General features: G+C 39.8%; 1 protein-coding gene across 3 annotated transcripts in view; it reads right to left on the bottom strand.

Moving 5' to 3' along the window:
* The window catches only part of ST7 (suppression of tumorigenicity 7), a 136,643-nt gene that overhangs the window by 55,857 nt on the left and 63,572 nt on the right, over positions 1-17,214 (bottom strand). For all 3 annotated transcript variants that reach the window (XM_059847149.1, XM_059847150.1, XM_059847151.1), the window contains one exon: positions 3,627-3,709. In XM_059847149.1, the coding sequence (XP_059703132.1) occupies positions 3,627-3,709 (83 nt within the window). Of the gene's footprint in view, positions 1-3,626; positions 3,710-17,214 lie in introns of those variants that run through there.

Below are 17,214 nucleotides of genomic sequence, written 5' to 3'. Positions count from 1 at the left end.
TGCTTTGTTAGAACTGAGACTCAATCAGTTTGCAAGTGCCTCACATGCTTGCTGAGCAACTTTGGTGATAACTGTATGTTAAATATGTGGCTTTATTTAGAAATCTCAGTGGCATTTGCATAGTTCAAGTTCACAGCATTTACTGGATGTCAGGTGTGTTTTGTGACAGTTTTATTACCCTACCTGTGGAAAACCTCAGCCTCCCAGATATCGAATACAATGCAGCTCATTGTATTCTGTGAGACAGCACACTGTATTTTACTGGATTAAAAGCTACTGTGGTGGAACCAAGTTTCCAATACAGTACTTCTAATGCAACTGTGGACTAAATATTCTTATTTTTGATGTTCGCAACAGCGCATGGATGAAGTGAATACATGCCAAATTGTTAATTTTTAACTATGTGCTGCAATCAAGTAATTGTTAAGGAAAATGCTTCACATAGAAAAGTATTTTCTGCACAGTTCTGACCTATAAGAAAAAAGGTCTGAAATCCTTGCTTCAATTAAGTCACATTGTTTGCAGCGAGGCCAGAATTTTACCTAAAGAATTAAAACAAAGTATGAGACAAAATAAGAGAGGAGTATAGTGTTTTGCAAAGGAGTAATGTAGTATTCAATTGCCAAAAGCTGAACTTTGCAGTCATTGTTTCATGACCCAAACATGAGTTAGGAAAAGCAATCACTTTCCCATCAGTCACCACACTTCTGAAATGATGGAATTTTCCACTATTTCATAACCTGCGGTGCTGTGATTGCTCCTTCTGATTAGGAACTGGAGCCAACTGATAATAGAAAGAAATCTGCCAGCCCATATGGTGGAAAATTCCAAGCAATAATAGTACATCTAGCCTAAAAAGTACCCCAGTGATGTAGATTTGACAAGAGAATGTTTATTTTATATAAGAACTTCACTTTATACCATTAACAGGACTAAGAATCCTTTAGAACTGATGATGCTGTGTAGTCTGATGTGTGTTGCAATGCTGGCAATTCACCATATTACTGGTCATGGTAAACAGCACGTACAACTGGGGCACTGGTAAACAGCAAGATTAAGAAATATTTAATCCAAAGCACACTTGGGCTAATGACAAGCTAGCACTACCTCACCAGAACTTAATCAGCTGTCTTTTCTGATATGTGATCTGGTCAACTTTTAACTTCTTCTTTCTGTAACCACATCTGCTTCGTTCTTTTGCCATTATCAAATCTACAGAAAACATGTTCCTCTCAGCACAGACAGTGGTCCCTACAATCTAGGGTTCCTGGCTGTTACCTGTCTGGCCTATATACATTTTTCACATTTAGGAATGTGCCATATGAACAGCAAACAACTGACCGCAGCAGTGAAGATACAAAAACAAACAAGCAAAAAGGCTTTTAGTCTGATTACTGTGTCTACACCTCCATCACCTCACTGTTTCTTCAACTTGGTCATAATGGACTTTTTCATGTAGTACTAAGTGACTTCTTTTGATTAAGGCTCAATCTGATTTCTTTGTGAAAGTTTTCTAGTGGTGTCCTTTTGCCCCTTCTCCATATCATAGTCTTGAGTACTTCTTGCCACTTCCTTCTTGGACTTTCCATCAAAATACAGCACTTAGAAATTTCTTGCTCACAAGTTGCCTGCTGAGCTCATTCCTCAGAAATTGCCTTCATCAGTACAGTATAAAATGTACCAACATTCACAAGGATGAATTTAGTTCTACATAAATTAGTCACTCTTCGAAATTTCTATTCCTGTTTGATTCTGTAATGTAATTCAATAGGGCAAAAAAACCCCGTCTTTGTCTTGCCACCGCCTCCTGCTGTCTTCGCCCTGTAGCAACAAATACAGAACCGTGTCTGTGAAGCCCATGTTATTTCTCTCAATCCTTCTCATCTTGGTGGTGGCACCCAGCATCATTTTCTTCTTTCTGAGTGACAGTGCTGCATCTAACATTATTTTCCTCCTGTGCATTTGAGTGAGTTCTTCTGAACTGAATCCAAGTCTTACAGGTCTGGCTCTTGCTCATATTCTGAAAGTTCTGTTGATCTCTCTGGAGCTCTGTCGAGTGCTTTGGGGCTCTATCCATACAAGACTGATGAATGCCCAAGGTGTAAACATTAGGTAATTGTCTTCCGCTATGAGGAAACTCAGAGCAAGGCACAGCAGCAGTGCACCTGCTGCTTTATACCTGAAATCATCTAAGTGATGAGAGTCTCACAGGCACTAAGCAGTCAAGGATGCCATTTGTTTACCTACATTGGCTACAGGCAGTGTGGAAGTGAGAGATGTGGATTTCCCAAACAGAACTGATAGCGTTCAGTTAGGATCCCAGCTGTTTTCAGGTTTCTCTGAGATTAGTAGATCTGACGTGATGTGAACCAGCCTCTAGCCATGTTTTGCTCTCGCTCCTCTTTCCACTTATCACTACAATAGCCTACACTTGGTTTCATTGGTCCCTCAGTTACCTGCCTAGTTTGGTGTGGGGAGGGAGGGTCTACAGCTTGTATCCTGAAGATTTTAAAAGCACACAACTTGAACAAACAAGACTAAAACAAAGGCAACCATTCCCTGAGGAGGGGAAGTGGAGAGGGAGGGGCTGATCACTTCTGGCTATCTAAAGACAGAGCACATGGGAATGGTTCAAAGCTGTGAGGGGAGGACAAGATTGAACATTAGGAAGAATATCTTCACTGAGAAAGTGGTCAAACAGGATTCCTTGAGAGGTGGTGGATGCCCCTATTTGCAGAATGCCCTCAATAACGTCTTAACTTTTGGTCAGCCCTGAAGTCATCAGGCAGCAGGACTAGAGGATCATTCTGATCTGTTCTGTGTTATGCTATCCTATTTTCATTTGTGTAAGCAGTAAGCCAACTCTCAGCACTGAGGAAACAAAAAGAGACCACATACACACATGTACACCCTGTTAATTCCTATATTTTTAATCTCCATTTGTTTCTATGAAGATATTTAATAAAATTCAAAGAAAATGCTCTGCTTTGGACTTCTGCATTGTGATAGTATTATGATGCATTGTGATAGTATTATAATTCACTCCACTGCATCAATTTGCATAAAGAAACCCTCAATAATTAAATATGGGAGGAGGGTTTTTTTAAAGGGTTTAAAAATACAGACATTTAAGCAAATAGGCAGCTATTTGTACTGGGAAAGATTCTAGAAGTGAAGATCTGAAATAATTATTCCCTGGAATCCTGGCATCAGAACTGGTGTTTCTCTAGAAAGTCCTGCTGTATCTTTCAGAAAGGACCATGCTACGCCGAGATGGTTGGTACCTTTCCTCCTCTTTCTTTTATTGGCCTTTTTCATTTCAATAGTACTTGTCAAGGAAAGCACTTAATGTACAAACACTCATTAAGAACTCCTGTAGGATTGTTAGTGAGTCACACTGTTCTTCAAGACTTTTTTTATCTTCAAAGATACAGCACTGAAACACTTTTTTTTCGTTTTCATTGCCACAGAAAGAGACATACAAATAAAGACAGATTTTATGTGCTGCAGAACTGTAAATTTACAGAAGCAAAAAATATACCTATTAATCTGCATAAAGCCTGAAATACAATTCTGGATATCAAAAAATCAAATTCTAAAGTGATATTAATAGATGTAGTACTTACCAAAATAAGTCCTGAGATTAATGAGGATGTGCCTGTCAGGGCAACATAGAACTTGGGGGTTAATGTGTTCAAAAACATACTCACTGAAAAAGAAAAGAGAGGAAACCATGAGTACAAGAGCAGGACATGTTCTCCACGTGTCACTTCCTCCTCCCACCTGCAGGTAAATTATTACCTTAGGTTTGATGAAAAGGACAGATAAAATAACATCCTGTTCCATCTGCCTTACATGTGATAAAGCAGAGCATTAGACTGCCACATGCACAATTTTGATTTCACAACAAAGTCAATCACAAGGCTTTGGAAAACAATTGCACATGTCTGGGACTTTCCTATTTCAGTCAGTGCTCCACTGACATAGAGTTAAGGACTCCCCATGATATATGGAGAACATTTTATTATATGTCTTTGCTAATTCATTGCAGTTAGAAATCTTGGAAGTCTATCTCAATGTCCTGCATTGAACATTGTCTCAACATCCTGCAGATCTTGATGAAGTTTTTTTAAGCTTTTTACTTCTCAGTACCTTGGTTCCTCACTTACAAAGCAGAAAATAATGGCATTTTCCTAATTCGTTCTGCTGCTCCAAAGTTGGTGAACTACTCAGTATGACAACAGTGAATAAGTGATTAGAAAAAGACCTAACTAGCTTTCTTAGTGAGGGGTGAAAATCATGATAGTTGTCCAGATTATCTGAAATCTAGGGCAGAAGTGAAGTCAGATGAGCAATACCATCAGTATAGGTTTCTGGAAATCCAAAGGACTTTTCTACTCATATCCCATCTTGAAAGCCCCTGAGAAAATCACCAGGTAGTCTAGCTCATCCCTCACAGAAAACCCCTATGGCTGCCCTTAAGAGTACCTAGAAAATATTCTAGGTTTTTGATGACTCTACAGAAGCTACTAGAGAGAACTGGAGTTTTACTAAATTCTTAATGTTTAAAGAAAACGCAACTTTCTGTAACTTCCATCTTCCACAAATGAAAACATTCCTAATTAAACCACATAAAGGGTTAGAATACCTTCTGTAAACAACCCTACTGGTCTCATCCTTAACCAGTGCCAAAGAATTTCTCATATATATACATTTATGTATATACACACACACACACACACACATATATATATGTATTTGTATATGTACATGTATCCAGGACTGTGGAGGGAACTGACAATAGTTTAGCAGGTAGAATTAGAAGGCTTGTAGCAGAGTACTAGTCATTAAATAACATTGATAAAAGACCTGGATATGTAGGTGTGAGGCCCTCAGTTCATTCTGTTCTCTTTAGAAATAACACCTAGCAGAAATTAAATAAGATGAAGCCAAAAAATGAAGAGGAGACAACAATAGCAGAATACAAACCATAAAACATATGATTCACTTTCCATGACAAGTAAAAAGAAAAAACTGTTTTCCAGAAATGCATCACTAGAAGATTAAAGCCCAATTCAGCTGCTTTGTTTGGGTTTTGGCTGCTTACTTTCTGTGTTGTTTATTTTTCTTGAAGAAGCAGTTAAGTGTTTAAATGGAACTGTACTTCCCTAGTCCAGTGGAGTGGCATTAAGCACCAAGCTGATATAGTAAAGAATAAATCTGGTGGGTTTTAATGCCATTGTACATTTGCACTGGATGCCAGATTCTCAGCTGGTGTAAACCAGCATCACATCCTCCAAACTGCTGTGCACAACACAGCTACACTGTTTTAAGCCCCTCTCCCTCTCCCTCTCCTCTCCTTTCCAATAAAAGCAGACTTTGAAATAGTAGTCCCTGCTTTCTTCAGCCACAGCACCTACTAAGTAGGAAGAAGAACGAAGAGACTGAAATAGCTTTGGCTTCACCCATAGCCTGAGTCTTTTAGAAGAAACATTCCTCATTTTGGAATGCAAATGTAAGCCAGAGACATACTCAAACTATGTCACTGGGGAAATTTCAGACTGCCAGTGGAACAACTTCCTTTGCTTAGGTCAGGATATGCCTGAGAGAGAATATGCTACAATGGGATATAGATGCCTGTGTTCTACCTTGTAACATAATGCTACTGCAGTGCCAACATAACATCAAAAGCCAGGCAGAAAGAGGCTTTACAGGGGATCTTTCTCTTCCACTCTCCCACCACAGAGTCACAGCTTATGGAATGCTGGGATGTTTTTTTATTAAAATTTCCCATTACCCTGGAATTAGTTTGATTTCCAAAGTTGTGAGCCATCTAAGTCTACTGTGAAGATTCCACATGAGAATATCCATTGGATAAGGATATATCTATTTGCTTTAACGATTATTACTGACTCCCATCCATTAAAATTGTTTTGGGAAATACATCCCCACTTGGAAGAGCCCTCTCAACAAATTAGCTGTATGGAGCTCATCAGTTGTGTAGACTGAATACAGCTCATAGGAAATGCTATTAGCTTTCCTCTGTCACCACTCTTTTACAAACAATGTATACTGGTTTATAGAGAAACTCTCACATGGGAATGGAGATTGGATCTTATTTATCTGTAATTTCCACAAGCATTACTGCTTTCTTCTTTGCCTGCACATATACTGGTGCTCCTTTATCCTCCTTACTATAAGGTGCTGCAATTCTTCACTTTTACAGCTTAGTCACAGGAAGTGGCAAGGTGAACAGATATGATGCTGGATGCTTTTAGATTTTATGGGCCAGAATCCCAGATAACTGAAAAAACTCAGTAGATTTGATACACGTGCACTCAATGACCAGAGCTGTTTATCCAGACTGTGTATCTCTAATCCTTTGGCCATTCTTTTTCCCACTCATTAAATATAAGAATCTTCTACTTCCTTTTGAAAAGCATCACTTTTAGCCAATTATTAGCTACTCTCCCAGTTGCTTTGTCTCCATAAATATTATTAACAAAAGGAAATACTTTCTAATAAGAAACATATCTCCAAAACAGTAAAACTAAGCATGTGTGGTCTAACTATTTTTATTCTGAAGTCAATGAAAATTCAATCATTGTTTCAGTGGAAACGACATCAAGGCCTAGTTCTCATAATAATTAATCTCAAGAGTAAAAATCAATCCACTTTTGCATTGTGATATATATCCAGAAGGGAGCATTTCTTTACAATCAGCATTCTGACTCTGAAGAAATCACTATCATATCCAACATCTCCATTCCCCCAGTGGAATCAGGGTTCCTGAGTGTGTTGCAGTAAAGTAGAGCCATGAGATAATGCAACCTGTCTGTCGCAGTCCCCAGCTAGATGGTGACAGTGGGGGGGGACAGTCCCCCTGTTTCGGGGCTCCGCAGAATCCCAGCTACCAGGGGAGGTGCAGCATGGGACAAAAAGACCACAGCAGCAGCACGGGCCTGGGGTGGCACTGGGTCACTTTATTTGATGTTACACTCCCCGAGTCTCCGTCCAGGGCAAGGAGCTGGGGACAAACAGCAGGTTATAAAGGGGGGCAGATCTCAAGGGAGGATACAATGTAAGAACTGTGGGTGGAACACAAGGCAGGGAATACTAAGGAGGGAAACTGCTTGGGACAGGAGAGGTTAACAACTGGATGTGGGAGTAAGGGGTTTGAAACTTGGCAGAAAAGTAGCTAAGTAGCAAAAAGATAAACTGACACCTGGCTCAACTGAATAACAAAGGCAGGTCTGTGTCCCTCTAAAATCAGGGGGAGAAAAACCCCAAAAGGACAAATCAAACAATAACCTTCAAAATAAAAACACAATACAAAACCTGTCCATCTGCCTAAATTTGGACAGGAGTGTTTTACTTCTGTATTTCCATTTGATGGTGCAGCAGGATTGAGGAGCAGAGAGATTTCTCAGAAATGTGAGCTGAAGTCAATAGCAGATGACTGCAGAATAAAGAAGCCAGGTAGAACCATCAGCAAAAGGTAGTACTGTATGTAATTTCTTCTGAATTCCAGTGTATGCCAAATTATTTCTGTTCACAAAGGGAAGATGTTGCAGCTATTGAGTTTGCAACATCATCTCTTGTCTGTAACCTGGTAGGACTTAAAAAGGGCAAGTAATGAGTATCTAGACAAAGAAACTTGCCTGATGTTCATACAGTGGCAACTTGTTTGAGATTACTGTCAAATCCCAATTATTTGCACAGGCTTTGGACAGTGAATGATCTATTTTATGTGTGTTAGTACAGCTTGTTTTGTATTTTCTTAAAGAAAATCAGCATGACCTATGAATTCTGTCTAAAAAAGCCAAACGTACTTATGAGAGACTCCTTGCCCTCTATCCCCTCTTTCTTCCCTTCTCTTTATTGCTTTCATTTTAATAATATCTGAGACATCCTGAATAAGGCATATTTACATTCTCAGAAGTGCCTAAGTTACACTGGTAAGTCATTTCACCCTTCTGTATACTGCCTAGGGAAGGACTGTTATTTCATCATTAACTGTGCCAACTCACAGAGATGAATTTACATCCTGTTCAATTCGCAGCAAACAAGTTACAGATTTTAACATTTATATCTAACATTCCCCGTTGAGACTAATCGAAAGAGGTGATTGAAATGTTTTTGAAAGCAGATGCTATTTCATCCCTGTTATATATATTATTCATTTCCAATACTTGTGATTCATTCTGAACCTGGGACTAAACACAAGAGGAAAATCCAGGTATTTTTCAAGTAACAAAATCTGTGAAACATGTACATTGTATCACTCTAGATGATAAAAACCACTATTACTTTATAAATTTCTTCAAGTCTTGAGACATTCAGAATTCAAGCATGTGAGGAACCACAGAAGAGAATACTGGGATTGAACTGCTAGAAGTATACTATTAACTGCTACATCATTTGTTTACATTAGAAGGTCACTAGGGGAGGAAGCACTGCAAACTACCAACTATTCCCACATGCAGATCTACTAAAATGACAGCCCCATTACCTACTTCTGAATGTGAGGTGATTGAACTGTACAGTAAGGTCCAAATAAAAATTTAATAGCAAAGTAACGTAAATTGTATACACCAACAGATCAAGCAAAGACAGGATGGTATCATTTATGGCACTTCTTTGTTATCTCAAAATGCAGGTAAAATGATATATATCTCAATAACATTGTTAAATGAAAAAATATGTTATGCATAAATAAATAATATATAAATTAACTTAAATAAATAAATAAAAAATATAACTGGGTACAGTAGTTAATTCTGTAAGAGCAAATTGCCAGAAAATATATAAAAGTTTATAGTCACAGAACCCTTTGAGTGCATTGCCAATCCTTAAGTCATCATGGCTGTAATATCTGAGTCACTAAGAAATTCTGCTGTACTTTCTCCTCTGCATTCCATAATATTTGCTTGGTAAGCAGACTGATGCAAACTCTTTTAACACCAGTGCCAAGAGTCCCAAATCCCTTAGACAGGCAGCAAGCTAAGAAACTTATCATTGGAGACCTGTGACACAATAGAAATTGAATTTCTTTTCGCTGCAACCACCCATTCAGGCTGCTGTTCCACACAGTACAGAAGATAGGGCAGTGACTGGCTTGTTTCACAGGGGCCTCTGCTTGGATTAGTAAAACTCCCCAGTTCAAAGCTGCAGCAGCAAGGAAGAACTCTTCCACCAAAGTGTCAGCAAAGAGGGCAAAATTAAGTTCAATAAACTTCTTTTACTAAGTGTATAAACTTTCCCTCTCTGAGTATGAAACACTTCATACTCTTGACTTTAATTGAACTGTTTGTACATAAACTTTCTGAACTCTCAATCCCTTCCTCATAAGAATGTTGCCTATTTTTTGGGAAAACACACTAGAGTCAGGCTGAATTACGGATTATATACTGTGATGGTCTCCAGCTGAATGTAAATACAAACCCCATTAGATTTAAAGCTAGCATAGAGTATTGTCTCAGAAAAACAAAAGCACTTTCACCAATTACCAGGATTTCCCCTGGGAAGCTACTAAGATTTTTTTAACTTCTTCAGACTTCTTAAAGGAATTACCAAAGAAGAAGCAAACATTCAAAAGTTTCAGAATGCTGCAGAGATTTTCCATTTACTTGTTGCAGATGCTATATAGCTTCCTTCAGTAAGGCCTTTTGTCTGGTTACATTTTCAAAAAATTTCCAAAAATTTGAAAAAAAATTTCTCGCCTGTAAACAAATGTGGCCATTCCAGGCAAAAACAGCTGGTGTCTCATCTGTGCACAAGGAAACCCAGATGCCCACTCACTTTGTTCAGCCACCCAGTCCCATCCTAAAGGCTGAATGAGAGTCACGTTCAGATGCCTGGAGCCTGTGCTAATGGCCAGGAGTCTGCAGCTCTCAGTTCCCACTGGATCAGAGCCCAGGTGAGAGAATATGGTGATGCACCAGAAGCCTCCTGTTATTTCAGCTCTGATCAACTAAATAGTTGTGCATAATCAAAGTTCTGCACATACAGATATTTCAAAATAGTGAAATAAAAATTTCTGGACAGCAGACTACCACACTCTCTCTTCCGTGTTTCCACATCTTAAATGCAGGTTTTCCCTTTCAATGGAGTGACACAATAAAAAGGGAAAGTGAGTAGGGACAGGCTTCTGGAATAAAACTGGGTATGATGGGAGAGGCTTTCGGCCACAAAGCACAGCCCAAAGAGAAGAAAAAGCAGATGGTAGTAAACACAGAACCAGTTAGGTGTCAAAAACTTTCAGGTTCATTTACTTATAACTGAAAAATAAAGAAGTTTGAAAATGGTAACTAACATTTTTTCCACTTTGCAACCCAGTTTCCCACTGAGCAAATTATATCCAGCACAGAAAACTGAAACAAACCTTACTAAATTCAGTCCCAAAAAAATGCTGCCTGAGGATTGCAAACAAATTCTATTTAATCATTCTTCCCAACATGCTAACATGTTAAGTATCTGAAGGCCAAAGTGACACAATGATTTGTGCTGCCTTGCTTTTCAACACCAAGTCTATATTCATAATATGATGTTCAAAAGTTATTTGATCAATTAAAACCCTTGTCTCACTTCCTGGCAGGAATCAGACTGTCCTTGCTGTGGAACTTTTGGGACTTAGACAAATACACTACATCCTCCAGAGTGCATTAGCCATTCAGCCTGTTACTGTAAGTTTGCTTATCCTCACTGTGAATAGTATACAGGGAAATGTAACTGATAAGAGATAAGAACCAACACAGAGCTGAGGGTAGAAGGGCATACAGGTGCATCAAGGAAACCAGATCTGTGAGACAAAAAAGCACTTAAGACCCAATTGTGACTTGGGAAAGGAAAAAGAAAACCAGGTAAGAGGTAGACTAGTAAAATACACAGATGAGCTAAAAGAAAATTAGAAAATAGAATGGCAGTAAAAATTATCATGCACAGAAAGAAGACGACAGAGGCAAGAATGGCAAAAGTAAAAGACACAAGAAATTACACAGACAACATGAATGCAAACAAAGGCTATTTTTACTTCAGCAAGAGATGCTTTGCATGTCAGAAATACCTTTTCACTGGGAGAAATAAGACTGCCAACAATAACAGCTTTGGTCATTTGGGAAGGGATGGTATCCAGAAGTTATTCCTTGCTACCAAATGTACCCCAAAGCCTTTTCTCACAAACTATTAAACCCTTAACAAAAGGTGCTACTAAAGGTTCCCATTCCCAGCTATATTTTCCCAGAATGTCCTGCTGTGGTCAACAGCTACACTATGCCTCAGGAATGGAGAGGTTAGACACACAGGCTGAAAATGCACTGTAACTATACCCAGCCCAAGGAAAACATTCTGTCTTGGAGTTTTAATACTAAAGCCAACCTAGTATCACTACATCCAAGCACAGCGTTTTGCTATTCCATTTGTCTGAGGTCATGAGCTCCCTACCTTGCGGATTTGGGGAGAGTAAAAACACGAAGAAAAGAAGATCAACTTTCCCAAATGCAAGTCACTATTATAATGCAAATTTTTCTGTCACATATCCCTGCCAAGGGATAGGGACATTTGCTCTTGCTTTCACAATGCAGTGGCAACATGAGTTAATGACATAGCTTCTGTTAATTGCAGAGCATGCTGCATGAACACCAAGATTTGCTAATAGTTGGCAGCAGAAACCCTTCTAAAAAAACCCACCCATACCCTCCCCTCCTCCCAAACCAACGAAATCCCCACAGCATTTCCATTTAAAGAAAACAGGGGAGAAACCACTTCCCTTGGAGCCCTCAGCTATCAGGGATTGAACTGTGCATTTCTTTATGACCATCACGGGGTCCTAATGCTAAAAGCAGACTAGTGATATTAATAATGTACAAGTGGAAAGGAAAGACTGGGTCAAATAAGAATGAAACATCAAGGATGAGTGATGACGTGTTGAGTAGAGATATTAATACTTGGATTTTTAGAGATGTGGATGTATAAAGTCATGTTGTTGCTTGGTTGTCAGTCAAGTTCTCTTGCAACACTTTCAGCTTTAATTCTTCTAAAATCAGCTTGCTTGCAAATTGATTTGAAACACTGTAATTATACACATCTCCCCTGCAGATTTAGCTTCAAGAATCATGAATCCTCATCAAATTTTTAGTTCACCATTGCACTGCATGAGAAGTGCTCTCTCAGATTTGTGATGGATGTCTTCATAGGCAGAGCCAGTCCAGACACTGGAGAGAGCACCTTCACCATTAGGTCATGGTTTCCTTTTCTAATCACACACATACCAGCATGTGTATCACCGAATTCCCCAACACAAAAGCAAAGGAAATCCCGATGTGATGCAACAGCCAAATGAGGATGGATTCCCAAGAGGTCTCTCCGGTGACTGCAGAGTATCACCACGCAGAGACATCTACCTTCTCTTGGACACACATTTGTAAGAGAAAACAAGAGCAGGGCAAGAGTATGGCTGTTGCACAGTTTATCAGGCAGATGTTTTAAAGTCTTTTAGGTCTTCAGTTTAGGGTGCACAGAGATTGGACTCTACCAATAATCATTAGTAATGTATTTCATTGCAAAAATGTACTTAAACACTGCAACAAAATACCTTCTTTTCCACTCTGCACCCCAAAGTGTTCCAAGAAATCCCTATTTCAAGATTACTCCTAACACCATGTAACTGAATTGCCACATCTTTATCCAGTTTGGACAGGCACTCTTCGAAAAGTTGAACACACCTGTTACCTTAACTGCTGATTATTCTGAGGCATTACACAGATTTATGTGGTTTAGCCTTTCAAAGCTGTATTAAAACAAAAGCCAATTACTAAACCTAATTATCTAGAGTCAGTTAAGAAAATTAAAGGCTATTGTTCCAAGTGCCAGATCAGTAGAGCTCTCTAAACAGAATGGGTATGTTTTGCCCTCTTCTTTCATACAGCACTCAGGGAGGTAACTGCACCATTAAATCTTTTTGATGTTGGTTCATTAGCTGTGTAAAGAATATCCTAAACTAAAAGTTTGTCACAGTGATTAATTCCAATGCCAGAGATAACAAAGGCTAATCTGCTCTAGAGAGACAAATCATGCAAAGCGTTTTCACCAGCATTCCACAAAAGAGAAAATATCCCATGGGTTCCCATTATCCAGGAACCTCTCTCAGAAGAGGTATTGCCCTGCTAAGACAAAAGAGACACATGAACAAAGCACCCTCAGCTGCCCTGCAGCCTCCTTTTGTGCCTCCTTTTGTTCCAGACAGGATTTGAGATGAGCACTAAACCAACAGATACGAGCAGTGCTACACTTTCCATCTTTGCTTGTGTGTCGCATTTCTCGGCATAAAAAAGACAGGAGCACCATGATTTGTGCAACAAAAAAGATTGTCTCAGCAATGGGAAAAAAAAAAATCAGAAAACTGGGCTGAAATTTTTACATTAACTAAACCTTTTTAAAAAAAAAAAATTTAAAGAAATTCTGGAGAAATACTCTATTTCAGACATTTCTGTCCTAACCTTGGCAGCCTGACTCTATATAGTAAATCTATTTTGAGAGTCTCTAAGATGCTGATCTCTTTACATTCAAGAAGTTGCTTCTTGGAATAGAGGTGACTAGAAAACATTCATAACTAGAGCCAGCAGCAGACAATTCCTTGGAGATCTATAATAGCTGATATCATTATTCTATCATTGAAAACTCACCTAGTCACAAAATCAATAAGGTGTTTGTGCCGTTTTCTTCCATAAGAAATTTCAACCTATGATAAATTTCTGTATGAGGCAGGGATTTGTATTTTTCCAGTAACTTATGGCCTGGGTAACGTGGCACAAAATTAAGAGGAAAATTATTTTTCCAGCAAGTATGATTCATTATTGCTATATACCTAATAATCAGCTCTCCCCTTCAAAATATTCTTAACACTGTGTGACTCACACAGTAATTGTACCAAAAGAAAAAGAAGACAAGGCAAGTAGAAAACTTTTACCTCTTTGCATCCATTTTAGGGTATTTCAAAGAAAGCACAGCAGCAGGTTTGACAAGTACTGTATAATCTCCATTGTCTACCAGCCTCTTGGGATATCCAACACTTATTAAAATGGAAAAGGCTCTTGAGTAACTCTGCAGACAGAACTGCAATCTGCATTCAGGACCTGACTGATGAGGAGACAAACGTCAGGGAGGAATTTTGCATAATAAAGATTTTCAGTAGAATGAGCTCCAGATTAAGAATTTCCAACCGAATGCAAAGCAAATGACGCAGTGGAATTTGAGGGAGCACCCCTCTCACACAGACTTATGGACAAACAGCATGAAGTTAGACCTTTTAAAGATTATCATCTTGTGGCTGGGGTTATCCTCCTGTCCCCCACAGGCTGTGAGTCTCTCCAGTGCCATTTCCTCTAAAGGTCCTGTGTGCCCGCTAGACAAAACCAGACTGTCCATAGTTTTAAAGTTTGCTTTGTTTCATGAGAAGACAAATTAAATGACACTTGGTCTACCTCATTAACATTAACAATAATGATATTATTTGGTTTAGCCTTTGATGAAATCCCATGAGAAAAGGCAGGGCAAGACACCCATTATTTTTCTTATTGAATATTTGATGGCTTTAATTCTAAACATGACCATGGCTGACTTGGCTGAAAATAACTGTAATAGCATTCTGTCCAAAAGTGTCTTCTTTAATTTTCCTTTCTTCTGTTTAAAATTACTGAATCTTTTCAGAGGTGATTCTCCTCATGCAGCTAGGAGGGACCAGAGGAGGGGTGGAGCAGGACTTGCATGTAGGACTCAAACTGGTACTCTACCTGCGGCAGCAGTCAGGCTGTTCAGAAACAGCACCCCCACCCCCGCCACACATTAACCCCAGCACTGTGAGTTACCTGGCAGCTACTGTCAGGTTTCTTTTCCTCTAAAGCCAACCAACATGGAGGGACAAGCGAAAAATGCAGGAATAAATTAGCCAAATGTGGCACCCTTGGTAGATGTGAAACTCGTATGAGAAGCAACACCTGCACAGAACTTAGCGTAACCTGTGTTCTCATCCCTGTTCTTGCCCCACTCACATACTGTATCACCTCTCATTTGAAAATTCAAAGGTGTATTTGGAAGCTCCCACATTTAGATCCAGCTGGGAATGTGTGGAAGTAAACACTCATTTACCTGCTTAAATTCTCCAGGCAGCCATCAAGGAGCTGAAGAGCACACCCCCACATTTTAGTAAATAACTCTTGGGAAATACTCTGCATGTCATACTGTACAAAACTGTGGCTGGATTCTAGAAACGATGATACAGAAAGCAACTTAAAAACCCCCATTGTGATTATGTCCATGCCTTGGGTTTTGCACAGTTTTTTGCACACTGGCTTGTGAGAAAGATGCTGAGCTAAAGGGAAGGTGTGCCAGAAGCTCAGCTTGTCAGCAACTCTGCCCTTCCATTCCAATGCCTCATGCAGATCTGGGTCTCAAAACCGGCAAGTAATGGCTGAAGATCCTCCTTCCAAGTTCCCCCCTTGACAGTGACTAGAGCGAGTTCCTCAAAAATCAGGCCACAGTGGCTCAAACTGAACATCTACAATTAGGAAGTGGCTTTCAAAGTCTGGTCAGGCAGACAATGTCACTGAGGTGAGACAAATCTCAGGAGCTCAGCTTTCCATCCTCTAGGGCTGATGAGACCTGAGCACATGACCTGGTGGTCATTGCTTCTACTGATTTCCAAACATGACTGAGTGCCACTTCCATCACTGCACTCGGTGACCAGAGGAGGCCATGCTGCAAAAACAGCCCATCAAAATGCTGTGGTTTCCTTGCATCTGCTTGTTCCTCTTCTGGTCACGTTAGAGTATCTAGGACTGGTGACCATGGCTATGCTAATCTTCCGATGCTGGTGGTTAATTACCATAATCCCTGCACTATAATTTTTGCTGCTGTCCATTAATTTGACCTATTTAGACCGCCCTGGAAAAGTGGTCCCTAAAGCTAAAATTTGCCATGGTTTCTCTAAATGAAGTACCAGAAGTTTCTAGGGTTTTTTTGGGTAGGGGAATGCCAATGCAAAAGGATTCAACAGCTGGGGGACCTCCCATCCACTCCCAGTTTTCCCTACACCTGTGGTCAAGAACTAACTTTCCATCCAGCCTTTCAGGGAGAGTGAGAGGAAAGTGACCTCCAAGTGTGTGGCACGTGGAGCCAATTCCCCTCTGAACACACATCTGAATGAGCAACTGCTTCAACAGAAAAATCTAGAACAAAACTTTGAGAGTGGCAGAATACCAAAATCAATACAGCCATACATTCAAAGTGGGCTCTGGTACAGAAAGCTCAAAGAGGGAATGCAAAATTATTGTAGGAGGCTACTTAACTTAATGCTTTTCAAAATGCCATTTGGCTGAGAAACAGAGAGATTCAGAACCTGTTAAGTGTGTTTAAGGACTTGGAACTGTAGCATTTAAATGACCAACAAAACCCCTATTGCTTATTATTCAAAGCACAAAATACCACCGAGAGGGCAGCTGACTTTCTGGCTGGAAGTGCCCATTAGAGAGATGTGCTTAGGGATATATAATACTGGAGCAGCATGGAACTTGCAATGGATCTTGGCTTCTGCTCCCAGCTTCATGGCTGGCTTGCCTGCAGTCTTTCCATGCATGCTTTGGATCCCTGACTGTGCTTTGGGAAGAGACCTAAGTAACCTTTTGTGTGCAAAAGCAGCAGAGATCTTTGCACTAATTTCTGGCCCCCTACTGGACTCTTCACTTGTACATAGCAGCCAAAGTGAACTGCTCTGGCCTTTTCCAAGGATTGATTCTGGTGGTGTCACCCTCTGAAATAGCTGACTAGCCAAAGGAAGGCATTACATCCAGGACTTTCCAGCACACCTGGTCCCAGGACAGCACAGCAGTCTACACCCAGGGTGGTCTGTGAAGCAAACTTGCTTGCTTTTCACGACATATAAAGGGGTTGAGAGATAAACTAGAGCATGAGAGCGTACATAAAGGTGATTAGAACAAAAAACTAATACAGCCTTGCAGACTAAAAACCTCTTTTTTAGCAGAAAAAGTGAAGACAACATATAACCTACTGTGTTGGGTTTGGGTCTCCCTGTATTTGGCTATGATCTCCCTCTTTTCTTTGTTACTTTACAAAAACAGCTCCCCAAAGGAGGTTTCTTTGAGCTCCAGCAATATTGGCACTATTGAAGAATGGGTCCCTTGAAAGAGCTCTTTTTCATAT

The sequence above is a fragment of the Haemorhous mexicanus genome, chromosome 5 (assembly GCF_027477595.1).
Source record: "Haemorhous mexicanus isolate bHaeMex1 chromosome 5, bHaeMex1.pri, whole genome shotgun sequence".
In the NCBI taxonomy this organism is placed as follows: Eukaryota; Metazoa; Chordata; class Aves; order Passeriformes; family Fringillidae; genus Haemorhous; species Haemorhous mexicanus.
The sequence above is the reverse complement of the archived record's forward strand: the minus strand, read 5'-3'. Positions and strand labels throughout refer to the sequence as shown.